This window comes from Labrus mixtus, chromosome 15 (genome assembly GCF_963584025.1).
Source record: "Labrus mixtus chromosome 15, fLabMix1.1, whole genome shotgun sequence".
Classification (NCBI taxonomy): Eukaryota; Metazoa; Chordata; class Actinopteri; order Labriformes; family Labridae; genus Labrus; species Labrus mixtus.
The window spans coordinates 17,545,073-17,562,829 of record NC_083626.1 but is presented as its reverse complement, the minus strand read 5'-3'; the positions used below and the strand labels follow the sequence as shown (position 1 = coordinate 17,562,829).

General features: G+C 43.7%; 1 protein-coding gene across 1 annotated transcript in view; it reads left to right on the top strand.

The window, feature by feature from the left end:
* The window catches only part of LOC132989341 (protein bicaudal D homolog 2-like), a 42,457-nt gene extending 25,936 nt beyond the window's left edge, over positions 1–16,521 (top strand). Inside the window, exons 3-10 of the mRNA XM_061056912.1 lie at positions 575–727; positions 1,575–1,789; positions 1,881–2,127; positions 3,537–3,794; positions 3,941–4,144; positions 4,247–4,789; positions 5,351–5,502; positions 10,729–16,521. Of these exons, the coding sequence (XP_060912895.1) occupies positions 575–727; positions 1,575–1,789; positions 1,881–2,127; positions 3,537–3,794; positions 3,941–4,144; positions 4,247–4,789; positions 5,351–5,502; positions 10,729–11,080 (2,124 nt within the window). The 3' untranslated portion in view covers positions 11,081–16,521. The remainder of the gene's footprint in view (positions 1–574; positions 728–1,574; positions 1,790–1,880; positions 2,128–3,536; positions 3,795–3,940; positions 4,145–4,246; positions 4,790–5,350; positions 5,503–10,728) is intronic.
* The last annotated feature ends 1,236 nt before the right edge of the window (positions 16,522–17,757 follow it).

Below are 17,757 nucleotides of genomic sequence, written 5' to 3'. Positions count from 1 at the left end.
GGAGGAGCATCTCTCTTACAACTCTAACCTTTTACATGATTAATAATGCCTTTACAAATCAGCAAAATGTTAACATCATTTTTGGGAGTTTCATTTAGCTTCACACTCAACTTCTGACTTCCTCAGTCGTTCTCCTTGTTCATAGTAATGAGCGAAGTGTATTCACTCCTCTTCACAAAAAGAGACCATTACAGTTCTTCCCAGCCATTGAATGCCTGTCACCATTAGCACGATAAGTAGGCTCCAGTCTCTTTTGGTGCTATCGGAGCTGGCAGACCAGCACACTTGTGGCCCACTGCCCAGAGAGCCACCTGGTCCTTCCCTCTCAAACATGGACAAGCACACACACACACACGTACACACACACACTGGGTTTGGCCATATGGGAGCCCTCTCTTATCTCGCAGGATTTAGAGTGTTTAAGGGCCAACCTGACACAAACAGTTACACCAAAGCAACAATATCCAATCAATCGCGATCTCTCCCACACTCGCTCAAATGGGATTGTAAAAGTCAGCGTCACTGACTCCTCTTCCTCCTCTCTCCCTCTGTCCACCTGGTTTTGTCCCCACAGAACAGCCAGATGGTGGAGCTCCAGAGGAATCAGCTGCGCGATGACATCAAGGAGTACAAGTTCCTCGAGGCCCGTCTGCTGCAGGACTACACCGAGCTGGAGGAGGAGAACATCTCGCTGCAGAAGCAGGTGTCCGTGCTGAAGCAGAGCCAGGTGAGGTTTGCTGCAGCTCCGCAAGCATCGAGCATGAATAGATTTAACGGATAAGGAGTGATAGAGTTGCAGGCAGAAGTAAGATGGGATTGGTGAAAGGGAGGAGAATAACGGCAGAACATCATACATTACTCTTCTCTACTTATCCATATACAGTTGCCTTCATTTGGAGTAACTAAGCTGGTAGTTTTAGTTTAATTTAGTTGAAATACACTGTCTTACAACATCTTGGACCCTACAGACCCTTTCCATCCCACGCATCAGATGTCCCTCTACTTCTTTTCTGAATCCTTGGAGCGGCTGACTGGTTGTAGAAGTGTGTTACAGATTCTTAGACAGCCCTCATTCTTCACACCAGAGATTTTAACACTTGATTATTTAAAAAAAGGAAGGAAAAAAAAAAGGCTTAATGGGTTTAGTCAAATGAGTGACAGGGGAAGAAAAACCTTTGCACATAAAACAGAGCTGGATTGCTAAATAGAATTTGTACATTTGATGCTGGCTTTCATGCCTGAGCTGTTAATTCTCCATAGAGACCTTTGTCGTCTTGGATTTGGGTTTTTATATTTTTCAAAGGGGCATGAAATAAACAAAAGTCCCTTTCACATTTAGACATCCTCTTAAAAAAAGGGAATTTCCAAATCCAATTAACTTATTTAAGAATAAAAGTGAAAGGATTATGATTCTAATGAACATTGTATTAAGTAGCGTCATTCATTTTGATCCAGCTGGTTTGTTGAACATGAAGACATCAGACACACAGCTCAGTTTTGTTGAAGGTGCATGTAGTGGTACTCACTCCTCTGTAAATCCTAAATAAAGACGTTCCCTCTCCCCCCTTGCTCAGGTTGAGTTTGAGGGTCTGAAGCACGAGATCCGTCGTCTTGAGGAGGACACTCAGTTCCTAAACAGCCAGCTGGAGGATGCCATCCGTCTGAAGGAGATCTCTGAGCGTCAGCTGAGCGAGGCACTGGAGACCATCAAGACTGAGCGTGAGCTGAAAGCTTCCCTGAGGAAAGAGCTCTCCCACTACATGAACATCGGAGACAGTCTGTATCACAGGTAAAAGAACGTGAAGGTGCTCACAGGCTTCAGCATAGATACTCTATAAGAACAGTAAATGACACACCTTTCCCCCCCTCCCCCCCATTAGCCCTCTTAGCATTTCTCTGGATGGTCTCAAGTTCAGCGACGATGCCTCCACCGAGCCTAACAACGACGAGGCTCTGCAAGGTTACGAGAACGGCTTCACCAAACTGGCCAACGCCATCAACTATGACAACTGTGTATCCACGCCCAAGAAGGAAGACCTGTTTAATCCTGCACCCAGCCTGGTGGACGACCTGCTGAGCGAACTCAACATCTCAGAGATCCAGAAGCTCAAACAGCAGCTGATGCAGGTTTGTTGTTGTTGTCGTTGTTTCTTCTTGTACAGTTGAAAAAACATCTCTGACTTCTGCCAGTTTCAGTGAATGATAAACATTCTATAGACACGCAACTTTGTATATAAAAGTATATAGTAACCATGAGTGCTGAAGAGCAGGTTGCCCTTATAGATTGCCATGTCAACAGCTTTTTAGCACCGTGTATACACACTTCAGTTATTTCAATTTGCAACAAAAAGTCGAAACAGTAGGACTCTGTGTTTGAATAGTTTTGAGGTGCTTTTAAACGCACCTCAAAACTATTCACGTAAGAGAGAAGGTGATATGTTTGCACCCTGACCAAAGCCGCTGCAGGAATCTAAATGCTGTTCTAGCAAAGTTAATCCAGAGAGACGCGCACACCCTTCAGGCTCCGCTGGGCCGCGAGGCAGCGGGTGGTGGCACCAGTGGACTTGCCATCTGCTTGATCATCACCCCACGAGTCCAGGGCCACGCCTGATTGGGCACCATGGTTACCAGAAAGCTCTTGGAACCTGTGGATAATGATTGTTTTGAGGTCTAAGGGATTAAGGTTTCCCCCCCCCCCCCCCCCCCCCCAACCTTCATCAGTATAAACACAGTTTCTGGATTTACGAGGGATCTACAAATTACCTCAATGCCTTCATGCTCTAGTTACCAGTCAGGTGTCAAACAACACCAGTGTGGTGAATTCAAACAAGCTCTATGAATTCAACATTTATCTGACCTCCTCTTCCCTATCTTATTTCATTTTATTGATCTACTGATCTAGACCTTCATTTTTTGGGTTTAACTCTATTAGTCCCTGTCTATGACATCATCTTAATGTTTTGCAGGAGATGCATGCATGTGGGATAGCTGCTCACACGCCTTCGTCCAAATGAAGTTAATGATGACCGAGCCTTTCAAAGCTCCATCATCTTTTTTTTAAAACTCGCCATCATTATTTATTCCACACTAATAAAAAATGCATGCATGCATGCATGAGAGTGTGACTGTGAGACTTTCATGTTATTTACAGATCATCCTATGAAATAGCTCGGTGCTTAACTCAGCACAACTGTGTGCATGTGTGTAAGACGACCCACTCTGGATCTCCGCCAGCGCTGAGCTGAGTCCAATCCAGCAAACTGTCAAGGTCATCCCGACTCTGATGCTGCACTACTGGGCAATGAGCCTCACATACCGCCCGACACAAGCCTGATAGTGTGTCCAGTTACTACATGACAGTTAATCCACTGATTTAATTTGATCTGTTCCGCAGCACTCCTTCACTTCATCAAGTTACAAAGATATTCAAATGTGAGATGAGATGTGGGCCGTAAGGCAGGAGGACAGCAGATAGAGGCATACAGTATGATGTTCTCGCTTCTTATTGCTCTTTGCGTCTCTGCCTCTCCCCTCAGATGGAGCGTGAGAAGGTCAACCTGCTGTCCACCCTGCAGGACTCCCAGAAACAGCTAGAGCAGGCGAACGGTGCTCTGTCAGAGCACCAGGAGAAGGTCAACCGCCTCACAGAGAACCTCAACGCCATCCGCAAACTGCAGGCCAGCAAGGAGCGCCAGTCTGCCCTGGACAACGAGAAAGAGCGTGATAGCCATGAAGACGGAGACTACTACGAGGTGGATATCAACGGACCTGAGATTCTGGAGTGCAAGTACAAGGTACTGAAGTCATGCAGCTGAGGGTTGAAAAGACGATATGTAAATGTAATAGTCTCCATTTTTGAGTGGTGTTAAAATCAGTTCTCCTGGAATACATTTCTCTATACTTTGTATTTGTATGCTGAAACACACTTTTTTTTGTCCAGGTTGCTGTGTCTGAGGCAGGAGAGCTGAAGGAGGAACTGAAGACTCTGAAGACAGAATACCAGGCCTGTCAGTCACGCTACGAAGAGGAGCGCACCCGTCTAGAGATTGATGTCACAACGCTGGGAGCGAAGCTGTCTACTCTGGAGAGGACGAGTCACGCAGAGAGAGAAGCGAAGAACAAGCTTGAGAAGGAGCTGCGCAAGGTGAGATGTTGCTCCTGATGTATGTGGACAAAAAAAAAAAACCTTTGTAAATGTTGTAGGAAGAGGATGTGCCCCCATGACACTTTTTCTTTGTGTCCTCAGTTGAGCGATGTCGCAGGCGAGTCTCAGGGTAGTCTGAGCGTGGCGCAGGACGAGCTGGTCACCTTCAGTGAAGAACTGGCCACCCTCTACAACCACGTCTGCATGTGCAACAACGAGACACCTAACCGCGTCATGCTCGACTTCTACAAAGAGGGTAAGGGTGGCCGGAGCAGCCCAGAGGGCCGCGGCCGCCGCTCTCCCATTCTGCTCACCAAGGGCCTTTTCCCTGAGCCTGGTAGGACCGACCTGAGCGACGGTGCGCCTTCACCCGTCTCCTCTTTGCCTTCTCCCGTGTCCGGCCGCGAGCCCATGAACATCTACAACCTGGTGGCCATCATCAGAGACCAGATCAAGCACCTGCAGCTAGCTGTGGACCGCACCACAGAGCTGTCCCGCCAGAGAGTAGCCTCCCTGGAGTACGGCACCGTTGCTGACAAAGACAAAGAAGCCTGCATGGAGGAAATCCTTAAACTGAAATCCCTGCTCAGCACCAAGAGGGAACAGATCGCAACCCTGAGGACTGTCCTCAAGGCCAACAAGCAGGTGAGTTTTATCAGATTTATCTAAAGAATTTTTAGAGTGCATGTTTGAGTTGTTCAGCTTCACTCCGTAACATTTGTCAGTCTCTGCTGACAGACGTAAGCAGAAGAGAAGGGTGTGAGCTATTTCAGGTCTAGTCAGCTGTTCCAGCAAATGTGTTGCAGACTATAAGATTTCTCACAAACACTGGAGGAGACAGCGGCCTTATGATGCCAGCTGTCCTAAGTGTCAGTGTGCTTAGGATGAGAGAACAGCCTCCAAAGCAAAAGGACCCATAGCCCAGAGATACTCTGTGTGTGTGTGTGTGTGTGTGTGTACAGTTGCTGTTTCAGCCCCTTTCAAGCCTGTGTGTGGTAACCCTAGTGAACATTAGAACACAAACATGAAAGCCTCTCATAAACCACACACAGTAGCAACTTCAGTCTACAGGCCTACTTTAGTGACATGGGGGGTAAAAAAAAAAAAAAAAAAAAAGTCATATGCTCCTTATTAACAGACTTGTTGCGACACCCCCAATGCCATCCAGCCGCTCTGACCCTTTTGTTCTTGTCTTCCAAACCGCAGACAGCTGAGGTTGCTCTGGCCAATCTGAAGAGCAAGTACGAGAACGAAAAGGCCATGGTGACCGAGACCATGATGAAACTGAGGAATGAGCTCAAAGCCCTGAAAGAAGATGCTGCCACCTTTTCTTCCCTCAGAGCCATGTTCGCCACACGGTAAGAAACGAGCTGACCGTTCACCGAACCACGCTGGTATGTTATCTTCACAAAGATTAGTGTGACGAGTAACCCAGCAGACTTTGTGCTATTGTTGTAAATACTGCACATGCGCCATACAAAGACCATACACAATAAAAGCAAGGTCATCTTCAAACAAGATTATCATCATAATGTAATCCATGTTTACCACATGGGCTGTGCTTTGTCTCTGTGCTATTTTTGTAACATGACATGTTTAAAGAGGATATTGTTTGTTTTGGAGAATCAGTCAGAAAAGGATACCAGCAGTGATACCAGCTAAAGAGCACAGAAGGTATCTAATCTGGGTGTCAGAAATATGTCACTTCAGTCATGTTTTTAACCAGTGATTTAGTGTGTGTGTGTGTGTGTGTGTGTGTGTGTACGTACGTATCAGATGAGCTGACACGCTCGCTAATCTTTCCTGATTCCGAAGAGAAGCCGGTCAAAGGTTCTGTGCATAATCCCACCTCATCTTGGTCTGGATTACACATTTTACTCCATAACACATAGTGGACTAAGTGCTCACACACCCGGTGTTTACTTGTGTGTGTGCATGCATGTGGAAAACAAAGGAAATGATTGCAAGAACACTTGTGAAGGAACTTAAACATATTTTTCAGATAACAGTAGTGATTCCATGTGAGAACAAGTCACTTTTTGAGTTAGCTTTTCTTTATTTCAATTTTGGTGCAAACTTGTACCGTAAATATCAACTCTGGTCCAGATGGCTGCCCTGAGATGCTGAGACAGTCTTCCTTTCGGCAATTTTAGAATCCCCCACAATCCACAGCAGAACTCAAGCTGTGCAGAGTGAGGAGAGGTAGAAGAGAGGAGGGTCGGTACAACGATTATAGAACCAAGGTTACAGAGGCTGCAGGGAATGTGTGGGCAGCTCAGCTGCCCTCATCTTGCCCACACAGTAATTCAATAGCTATCCCTGAAGCGGGCATGCTGAAGTAACTTCATATACCCGCAGCCTCTAATCAATTAGTAACAGGAGGAAAACTCCTCTGTCTGCAGATATGAGAGAGTGTGTTGTCATGGTTTTTTTGGCGCAGTGCAGAGACAGATGGTAGGGGGACGTAGGTGTTATACTAAATTGGACCAAAGGGAACCAGGGCTAAGAGAGAACCAGATCATGATCCTAATAATGTCATTATTTTTACCTCCTAGGGCGCGTAAGTCATTTTTCTTTGTTACAGCAGAAGGCATGAGACCATATTTTCAGTAAAAAAAAGAAGTGGAGCCATCGTGAGGTGTATCTTTCTTAAATCCTCAGTTTCCTGCCACACATGACATGTGTGTTTTCTTCCTCTGATGACGATGTTTTTGAGACTTCCAAGCTCAGTAGTCTGTCCCTGTTTTGGTGTTCATGCATGATTTACATTCTGTCTGCTTTCTGGGATTCTTGCATTGGTATGTAAATTCAGTCCTACACGGCACAAAGTTGGGTCAGGGGACTCTTTGATGGGCTGGGGGACTCGGCTGAGCAAAGTTTCCCACACTCCCTCCCCCCTTTTGTAGCCCAGTCCCCCTTCCATCCTTCCTCACCGCCAAACACCCGGGTCTCTAGTCATCTGGAAAAGAAAGAGAGGAAGGGGGAAGGCTTTCAGTTAAAGCCCACTACAGGAGCCTAATTTGACAGACTTGTTTTTTTTTTCTTTCTTATGGTAATTAGCACTCTGACAAAGTCTGTAAAGGTGGACCTTTGATATGTGGAAACTCTCCGATAAAAATGTGCAGTCTTTGTCAACGAGGAAGAAAGATACGGTGGAATTAAAAGAATTTGCAGTTCTTTGTGTGATCTCCAGCTGAGGTCTCGTCGCCTCTAATAGACGAGAGCTTCTCCAGATTCTTAAAGTGTATTTCGTTCTGTGGGAATTTAATGGGAGAAACACATCCTTGAACACTTTCCAAGTGTCGGTACGTGCCTGTCTCTTTGTCTGTGTGTGTGTGTGTATCTTGCAGCTGCAGTCTCTGGTGTCATGTTAACAGTGGGCTCCTGCCTTTGACATTCCTGAGACATGCCTCAACATGCTCCTGCTCACACTGATCAACAGTCAAATCATAAGCCAGAGTCACGTTTTCTCCTCAAACACAGGCCCTCCATCATCCTGCTGTTCTCTCCTCAGTTGTATTCCCTCTCCATCACTCTTTCTTGCTGTGTGTTTACCACCACACCCCACCCCTATATGAAATCCCTCCCACCATGACCAATCAAGCTCCAGACAAGACAACAGCTGATTGTGTTTTTGTTTGAGATATAGTTATAGTTGATATGTGAACCATGTCTACATGAATGTTTTCAATGTCAGAGCGCTCCATAAGCAGCCAAAAATCTTTTAGGCTACTGTTAATAATTGCATCAAAAGGCAGATTATCGGTTTTGTAAATATGACTGTTCATCCTCTAAAGGCCAGCAGCAGCCGACCCCCATCAGCCATTGTGCCCTCACATCTCGTCAGCAGGCCGAAAAAAGCCCCCATTGTGTCCCTCCAGTCCCCAGAATAGACTCCTCTGTTTTTTCCCGGGAAAAATGCACGCCCCCTCACCCTCGCTCACAAGAGTGACTGAACTGTCTGAAGGCGCACCGGCCCCCCCCCCCTCGGTCCCTCCCGGGTCGTTCCCCCATCTCATACTGGCTTTAATGAAGCAGCACTGATCCCTTTTGTCTGCGTGTGTGTCCCACTGGGAATCAAACTGCATACACAATAGGGGAGGGTATAGTTTATGTTTGGATGGTGGTCTGGCAGGGCCAAAGTTCACGTGGTGCCTCTCCACGTGCAGCACCATACATATTAAAAACATCTGCAGTCGTCTGTGCTCTCTGGACTCTCTGATTTGGTCTCAGGGTCTTTGAATAAACACAGAAGAAATTACAATTAGAAAACTTTTTCCTATACTTAGTGCAGCTTCTGAAATTAGAGTCCTTGTCTAGAGATGAACAGTGAGTGCAACTATCGTTATCAACTGTCTCAAAACACTTTAGGATGTGCAAAATAATAATCAATTTATTTTTCAGAAAATATGATGACTGATAAAATAAAATAATTATTCACTTTGACGTATCTTTCTTACTGAAGGTAACTGATTGATGGAAATGAATGTTGTCAACAGTTTTCATACTTTGATACTTTTTGGTACCCTGTAATTTAAAACACAGGGTATACAATCTCTGTGATTCCAATGATCAGTAGTTTGGAAAAGTACCGCAGTTCACCGAAAAGAGAGAGAACACTGTCTAAATCGCACAAATACGTTTGCACAATGTGCGTTTTTTGTGCCATTTAGACAGTGTACAGGAATGTACCTGCAATTTTTGGGAATTAAAGTACTAATATTGGGTGCCTGGGACTTGTATTTTTGTTGCCATGGTATTGAACCAGTATCTTTTACTAGTATCATATCAGAGTTTAAAATTCTGGTGCTATGACTGCCCTAGAAGGGACACAGCAAAATGAGTAGAAATTCTGCTTTGTTGTTTGTAACCATCAACAAGAGTTTGTGCAGAGGTTTGTGTGTTCCCTTATAAGTTGATACTAAAATATCTGACAGTGAAAGGGACTATGGGGCGAGGCTGCCTCCCAGTTGAATTATGTCTGAACGGTTTTGATGTGGCATAGAAGGAGGGTGAGGCGCTGCTTACCAAAATAACCCCCCCCCCCCCCCCCTTCACAGAGGTGTGTCAGTCATTTCTGGAGAATGCCTCTCACATTGCTTTGTCAGCAACTCAGAAAGTAGGTTGGTAGACCAAGATGGGGAGAGAGAGAGAGAGAGAAAGAAAGTGACTGGTGCAGAAAGAGAGATGGGGAGAGTAGCCAGGAAGCAACAAGAGAGAGAGACAAGATAAGAGGCAGGAGGAGGAAGTGATTGAGAAGGAGATTAATGAGAGCAAAAAGGTTTGGTGAAGGAGAACGCTTGAAAATGGAGAGAAGGCCAAGGACAGCAGATGGAGAGTGCAGATATGGACAGCAGAATCTCGATGGTTGACCTAGTTTTTATACCTGTCCGGTCACACACACACACACACACACACACACACACACACACACACACACACACACACACAATGGTACAGAGAGAGAGAGAGAGGTGATAATGCCGCAGTGCAGTACCCACTGATATTGAGCAGCGGGTATGTGTTGTCATATTTTGTGCCGTACTTTGTACTCAGATGGGAGATGATGATAGGAAGGGACGGAGTTGATGCTCTCTCCCCCCCCCCCCCCCCCCCCCCCCCCCCCAAATGGAAAAGTGGAGATAAGGTGTCAATTGCTCCAGCTCTGCTTCCCCATCTTAATTTTTCTCACCTTCCTCAGTCTGTTCCTCATGTGACGCAGGAACGATCATCTCAGTGACCCTGAGGTTAACGCTCTCATCCTCTGTTTATGTGATCTATTCTTACCTTCGTCACACACATTCCACTTATCACTGGGAGTAGCTGTGAGCCACGCCCACGCTCACATGTCTCACCTGTTAATGAATGTTAATCACAGCAGGTTGCAGTGGCCATTTAATCCCTTACACATGCATTTGCATACAATTTGTAAAAAAAAAAAAAAAAAAAATACAGACATTTAGATTTTTTTTTTATAGGAATCGAGGGAATCTGTTTTAATGTAGATATTGAAATGTGAATGTATGTTTTAAGGAAGTAAGAAAAAAGATGACTGCTTCAGAACTCAGTTAAGTGGCGGTTGAGGACAGAGAGGTTGTTGCTGTCTTGTTGAAAAATATCTCCTTGAGATAAGCAGAGAATATTTCAGGGAAATAAAAAGGGCTGATGTAGTCAGAATTAAATAATTCAAGAGCACTGCTGCTGTTAGCTGAGCTGTGCCGTGTGGCTCACTGGCTCCACCTGGTGGTGACAAAAAAATCTGTGACTCCAGGTTAAAGTTCAAGTGCTTCGGTCTCAGTTCTTTTACTGACTTGGTGACTGTTGGTGTGATCATCTGGAATCTGCAGCTCAGCTGTGCACATGTTGTGAGTTATTTGCAGAACATTTCATGCAAGCATAAGAAAAAAAAAAACATTCTTTGATCATTTGAGGAAAAAAGATGTTTGATCTTATTGGAACAGCCAGTGCCCCCTAGTGGTATAACACAGGAAAGTTTAAATGGTCCTGCTGATATTCCTAAATACCAGCTGTACATGAATATACATAAAAATACACACCTGACTCTAACCTTGTCTCTCTTACAGGTGTGATGAGTACGTCACTCAGTTGGATGAGATGCAGAGGCAACTGGCTGCAGCAGAGGACGAGAAGAAGACCCTCAACTCCTTGCTGCGGATGGCCATCCAGCAGAAACTGGCCCTGACTCAGCGCCTTGAGGACCTGGAGTTCGACCACGAGCAGACCCGCCGGGGAGGCAGCGGCACCCGCAAGACCCGCAGCAAGGCCGCCAACGGCACCGCCAACAACCCCCACGTAAGTCAGAGTCTCACCTGCTCTGGCTCCGGCCGCCCGGAGCACATCAATGCCGTGCCCAACGGCATTCTTGGAGGCCCCGGGGTCTTTTGCAGCGAGAAGTACAAGATCTACTGCGACTGAGGCTGCTGAGAAGTGTACAAGGGACTGCTGTGTACAGAGGGGAGGGGGCCTTCAGGCCGAACCCTCCCTGCCTTAGTGTTTAAGAGCCCCACTTGCTCGCTTAGCTCCTTGGCTGGCCTGCGCTCCTCTAGGGACTGCTGTGTGACTAACCAGCTGCTCGTGTGTGCTAGTGTAAACGCTTAGGGGAATGCAGGTGTATGTACAGTGTGCACTAGACGTCCGGACTGTAGTAGACATACTTGGCATGTGGAGTATAGGGCCTGGCTATATTGGGGGTTTTGTGGATATTATGGAGTGTCTATTCTTTCCGCTGTCATAGTGCTGTACATGTAAAAGGTGGCATATTTTGTGCTTGTGTGTTCTGGCCCCCTGAGTGTATTGCCTGGTAACAGTAACACATTGTGGGCGTGGGGACTTTGTAAAGAGGATGTCAGTCTGACGGTCATGTGACCAAATATGACATCCTCTGCTCTCCAGCCTGTCTGTCGGCATCGGTGCTCCTTTAAAGACCCCAGGACTGACCTGTGTCCAGCAGCTATCTGTCCAATCGGGTCATCGTTTAGGAAAAAAAAAAAAAAAAAAGGATCTAAAATATGCAATCTCCCTCGGCTTTGTTGCCATGGGAGCACAGTGTGATTTTTACAAAGACGTACACAAAAACTCAAAAGTGGATCGGCTGCTATTTTTCTGAATGAAAAGTTCGGGCAGAAAAAAAGGAGCACCTGTGACCGCAGGTGGTTTATTTCAGGATCATTTTATAAGCTGTGATGCTAGCACACCAATACTATAGGGTCGGTAGAATCGCATGGCTTTGCAGCTGAAAACGCTTTTTTGAGCTTTGAAACCTGTGTTTCTTTTTTCTTTTTCTTTTCTTTCGTCAGGTGTGTGGTACAAGAGGATGTATAACAGGGCTCTACATTGTGTTAAGAGAAGTCATTTGGTGTCTGGTGAAACACAGGAGGGCTATTCCATGTGACCCATTAAGTCGCGATGGGATTCTTTCAGAGCCATATTCTAATCGAGAAAGAAAGTTCGACAAATCGATCTCCACACGCAAATTAAGTGCACTTCAGCAAAAGGTGCCTCAGGTTCCTCCTTCTCTTAAAATGGATACCACAATTACTACTGTGAACAGAGATACAATATAGTTTTGATCAAAGATGATAACACTTTTTTTTTTTTTTTTTTTTTTTTTTTATAAATATGGAGCAAATCCTAGAAGAGCACAAATCAAATCGGCACCCACATGTGTGGATTATTATTCTGCTCAAGAAACAAAACCGACCACTCGGCAAAAGTGCCTGTCGACCCAAACACTTGATATATGAATCTGTTGATGTAAAGCCCTGTCCTTGTGTCTCAACTTGATCTGTCTCTCATTTTATTCCTTCTACCCTCCATCCTCTATTTCTGAGAGATCTGAAATCTTTTTTCTTTTTTTCTGTGGTATTATGGATGAAAACCCTTTTCCTCATGTCTCTAATCTGTGTCTTGTCGCTCTGTTGCCACTACGACCTTCTCTCTTTTTTTTAGGTTGTCAGCAGCTTGCTCCCCCCAGCATCAACACTCACCCTTTAACTAGAAAGAGGAATTGTGGGGGAAATGCCCCCCCCCCACAAATATATATTTTTGTCAGGTAATGTCCTCACTTATGTTGTGCTCTTGGTATTTTTCTGTTTGTTTATGAGCGTTGAAATGAGCGGCCCTCATGTTTGTGTCATGTTATTAACATGGAGGGTCGCTGATTTTTGGATTATTTTTTTTTTGGTGTGTGAGGACAAAACCATGTACTGTAGTTTCCACAATAGCTTTAAACCCTTTGCAAACTAGTATTACGCAAATAGGAAAAGATAAGTGGGGCTTGTATTGATAAATCCATGTACGGCTTGTGGATCATAGACACACTAGCTTCATGATGCTAGAAGCAGGGTTGATGTGAGGAAATCCTGCAAGGTTTATTATGAAGTGATGCATTTTCTACTACTCCTAAACGATATATGAAACTATATTCTTGATATGATTATGTTCAGGTTATAATCTTGCAGGATGCTACTACAGTATTCCTTCCTCTCAAATGTAAAAGAGAGGGAGCTTAACGATTCCTCGAAAAAAGAAAAAAGGAACAATGTCAGCAGTCAACCCTGCTTGAGTGTGCATCCATAAGCCTCAGCACACAGCATGGAGACAACGCTATTGTACAAAGTAGAGCAAAAAAAAAAAAAAGAAAAGAAAAGCAACCTCCTTAGAGGTCAATCACTCTTAAGTTTGAGATTCACCTGACTTACTAGTGTGACATGTTCTGTTTCTATCAGTTAGCGCTGACTGAGGAAAAAAAGGGGGTTAGGGAGTAGAGGTGGGAGAACTACTCATGTTGTAAACCAGCTCATGAGAGATAAGAGACCCAGAGACACTGGTGAAGAGAAGAAAAAAAAAAACAGACGTCTGGCTAAGAGCTGACTCTGTAGAGAAAACGAGGCCGGGGGTTCCCTGTGGGAGAAACTCCGGTTTGTGTTGGAGGCAAAATGAACTATAAAAAAAAAGTGAAACCTGGCTGCCTGATCGACCAGAGGACATTGATTCAAATTAGTCGAGCTCCTTACCTTTTCTCTTGTATAGGCTCTGTGGACTCACTGAGCAGTAGGTAGACACCCAGGATGTGATCGTGACTCTAGATAGATGAATTCCCACTTTTGCTCCATCTACTTTGAAATCAATGTCGGACTTGCGTGGCGTCATAACAGCATGCCACCTAAAATACTCCTCCTACCTCTGCTTGCAGGCTCCTCCCACTACACCTTTAAGTTGAACTCCACTCGAGTCATCCAGTTTCTCATTTTATCGTAAGCCTGCATGTCAAAAACATGACCCATTTTTCATTCACTCGCATGGCATACATGAGAAACGCCGATCTCCTTTGACCTGGGTGGTGGTGGCACTCGGCTTTAACTCCGTCCTTGGTTCAAGTGAGTCACTGGCCTCCTAACAGCAGCAGCAACATCCGCCTCGTTGATAAGACCTAAAAATAACACTGGCTGTTTCAGGTTCTCCTAACATGGCTTCTGTTGCTTTGACTAACCTTCGGCCGCCTTCTGCTTCGTCTGTGTGGACTCAGCCGCTGATTAAACAACGGTCACTCTAAGTTGACAAATAATGCTAACGCTGATCATGTGTCTGTTTCTCCATTTTGCAGTAATTACAGTAGTTCTGCGCGGAAGACGAAGTACCAACACAAGGTCCATTCTCAATGCTGATTGAGCTCGCCGAATAAAAGATTAAGCATTAATATATGTCATTTGGACTTTAAGATAAAGGCTCAATGAAAACACTGATCTTAAGTCAATCCAACTGTCAGTTTAAACTCTATGCTTATCAGGATGACACTCGTTTCTTCGTGCTGCTGCTTTTGGAAGCAGGTTTCTCACTGGTCCAATGAACTGGATTTGTGATTGGCTAATATAACCCTCCAATGAGAAGCCAGGGGACAAGGAGTTATTTCTCAATGCAAATCAACAAGCTGTTTGGTCTGGTTTCATCTTTGTTTTTATTTTTTGTTAATTTGTGTTTTGTATCTGTGCACTTTCATTATATAGGATTATAATAGACTATTTTTAACATTGGAAAGCGTGGTAGTACTTTGGTTTGTGAGTAACTCAGTTTAGATTCTAAGATAATAGGATAATACGTCCTCCTGATTCATCTTAAGTAACAATATCTACTCTTGTAACTGCTCCACAAACCACAAACCTACTATAATGATCTCCACATTTTATCCATCAAATAATCATTCTTCGATTGTTTTGTTACATAATATGTTATGCTGTTGGTTTTCTTTTATGTTTGTTCTACTGCCATGTTCTATTCAAAAAAAAAAATCCAGGGTGATCAAATTCTGGGGTTTTTTCATGTATTTATTATTCCTAGGAATAGTTCAAAATAACACAATGAAACTTGACGACGCTCTGACTCAAATAGGTAAGTGGTGTTATGGGAAAACTTTGAGTGATATGATATGCTTTTTTTTTTCCCCTAACTTCTTACCGAGGGCGTTCCACTGAACGGGATCACTGGCTTACAGAATTCTCTGCAAGTGCGACAATTAAATTCCAAATTGGAATTGTTTCATTCTCTCTTTGTTTATCGTGCCATATCTTGGTACACCATTTAGGTTGAAAAGAATCGAGACTGGGAAATAAGACAAGCCGCCACTGACTGTGGCTGCCCGAGCTAGCGCCGGGGTTTTGTTTTTGGTTTGATTAATTCTTTGTTTCCGACCAGTAGTGCCTTTCATTGTTTCAAGGGAGAATCTTAGACTAGCATTTTATGTTTTCTTTTTTTTATATATATATATATATATAGGTGAGGACTTTGGGTTCAAAATGACTGTGAGCAGCAATAAATGCAAAGGGAAATGTCCCCTGTCTGCATGAGTGAGATGATAGTTTGAAAATTAGCTCAATAAAACTGAAATTGTTTTGAATTCTGCAGGTCAGTGATCCATTCAATAAATTCAGGGGTATTATAAAAAGGTTGTTTTTTTTATCAAACTTTGGGAACCAAAAGAAAATCCCTTTGGCCTCCTGTTATTGAACAAAATGCTCCAAACATCTGGAACGTGTTGGGGTGTTGGGGTGCATCAGTGTACTATTGGAAACATCGACGTATCTCTAACTTTGTTTGGTGAAGGTAATGTGATATCAATAGTATTGTTGAAAAATGTGCAGAGAGCGCATTTTATCTTTCTTTTGTCCAATTTGAGTTCTGTTTGTTGTTTTTTATATTCTTTTTTTTTTTTACTTCATCTTTAAGCATTGTGTTTTCAGTAAACAGAAAACAGAAATGAGCATCAACAAGCTTGAATAGTGCCATTAAAGCCAATGCTTGTTTGTTGAGGCGTTAAAGTTACAAATACGGATGAGAAGCTAAAAGACAAAAGTGCAATTCAGATGCTGTTTTACGTGAAAAAAAAAACCAAGGTTTTCTGTTTGCTGGAAGCTATAGCATTGTGATAATACAATTTAGCTGTGCAAACTTTATATTGTCATATTGTGTTCCAGTATTGATCCATAATGAGAGTTTGATATCTTTATATGAAATAACGACTTCACCTGTATGTTGGTATTTATTTGAATTGTAATGCAGTACTGTATTATCAATAATGTGCATTATGATTAGTGGCATATTGATTACGGCTAAATGTCATATGCATGTTCCTCAGTCATGGGACCTTTACACAGAATTGAAAAACAAACATGTTAACTTTTGTCAGGATGTTACAAATTATGGAGAGAAAAAAAAAGAAGAAGAAGAAGTTTGAGTCTGATGTATTACTGCTGAACTAATCCTAACAAAGTGTTTTGTTTGTTTTCCAGTAGAGAGGGGGGTTTCTCTGTGTAAAGGTAGTCATACTGGCTAAAATCAATAAATGTGACTTAAGTTCCAAATGCGTGTCAGTGTTTTCATTTATTTGGAGCTCCTTCACAGCCTCGGCAGATGAAGGGTTAACTAGGGAAGTGTACGGCCTTGTGTCTCCTCCAAACGATCCCAGCTCAAAGTAAACGGCAGGGGAACTTCCCAGCTGTCTGAGCAGCAGCTCCAGGACATGATCACATTTCACACAATGCACAAAAACACTTCCACCACCTACTCGCCCTCCACCCTAGCAGCCCCTCTCGCTCGCTCTCTCTCTCTCTCTCTCTCTTTCCTCTGTTGTCTCACTTAAACCTCCCTCCCTCTCTTCCTTCTAAGCATTTTCTCCTTTTCTGGTCCTCCCCACCCCTCTCTCTGCCTTCTGGAGATACACCCACACACTGATCACAGCCAGTTTTCTTCTGACCTCTTGGTACTCCCCTCACTTCCTGTCTAGGCTCTTGAGGCCAGCGCTCTCCCCAATTAATGCTGCATTGAGATTTTTGTATAGAGGAAAGATACTTTCAAGCTTTTTAAAAATAATCCATCCTGAATTCAAAAGAGATGCATAGATTTAAAATGCTGTTTACTTAAAAGTGAGTTAATACACATGTGGTCAAACTAATGATATCGTCTCCAGTTGAGTGAACGTCTTTAACATCATATATCTTTTCAATAAGTGTTTGATGCATTTGAGGGATCAACACAATGAATCTATATCTTCTCTACAGATTGAAAAAAATGGATCTCAAAAAGATATCGGTCAATATATCGGTATCTGATTTTTTTTCTCTCCCTAATATCAATATCCGTATTGGCCCCAAAATCCAATATCGGTAGGGCCCTACAAATAATCACCCAGACATCTTTTATAGTCCCAGCTATATTCAATTTAAGTTTTGGTTATGCATTTGTATGTAGAATTTTCTCATGCAGAGAACACACACCAACACTTACAGTAGCCTTTAGGTTTAAAAGTATTTTGATTTTTGAATCCTGGATGCTTAAAAAGATGACAAATGATGTGACTGTCAAAATGATCAATGGATGCCTCGACGTGGGATCAAGCCCCCCCGCCCCCCCCCCCCCCCCCCCCCCCCGTCATCAACATGACTCACTGTGTGTCATCAAACTGTCATTTCAGACCTACGTATGTTACTTTCTGGTGTGAATATATAATCTTGATTCAAATATTGAAACAAAATTCAGCTGAATTGCTCTTAAAGTTCCTAACATTTCTCTTTTGAAGAAAGAAAAGTGTTATTCTGAGT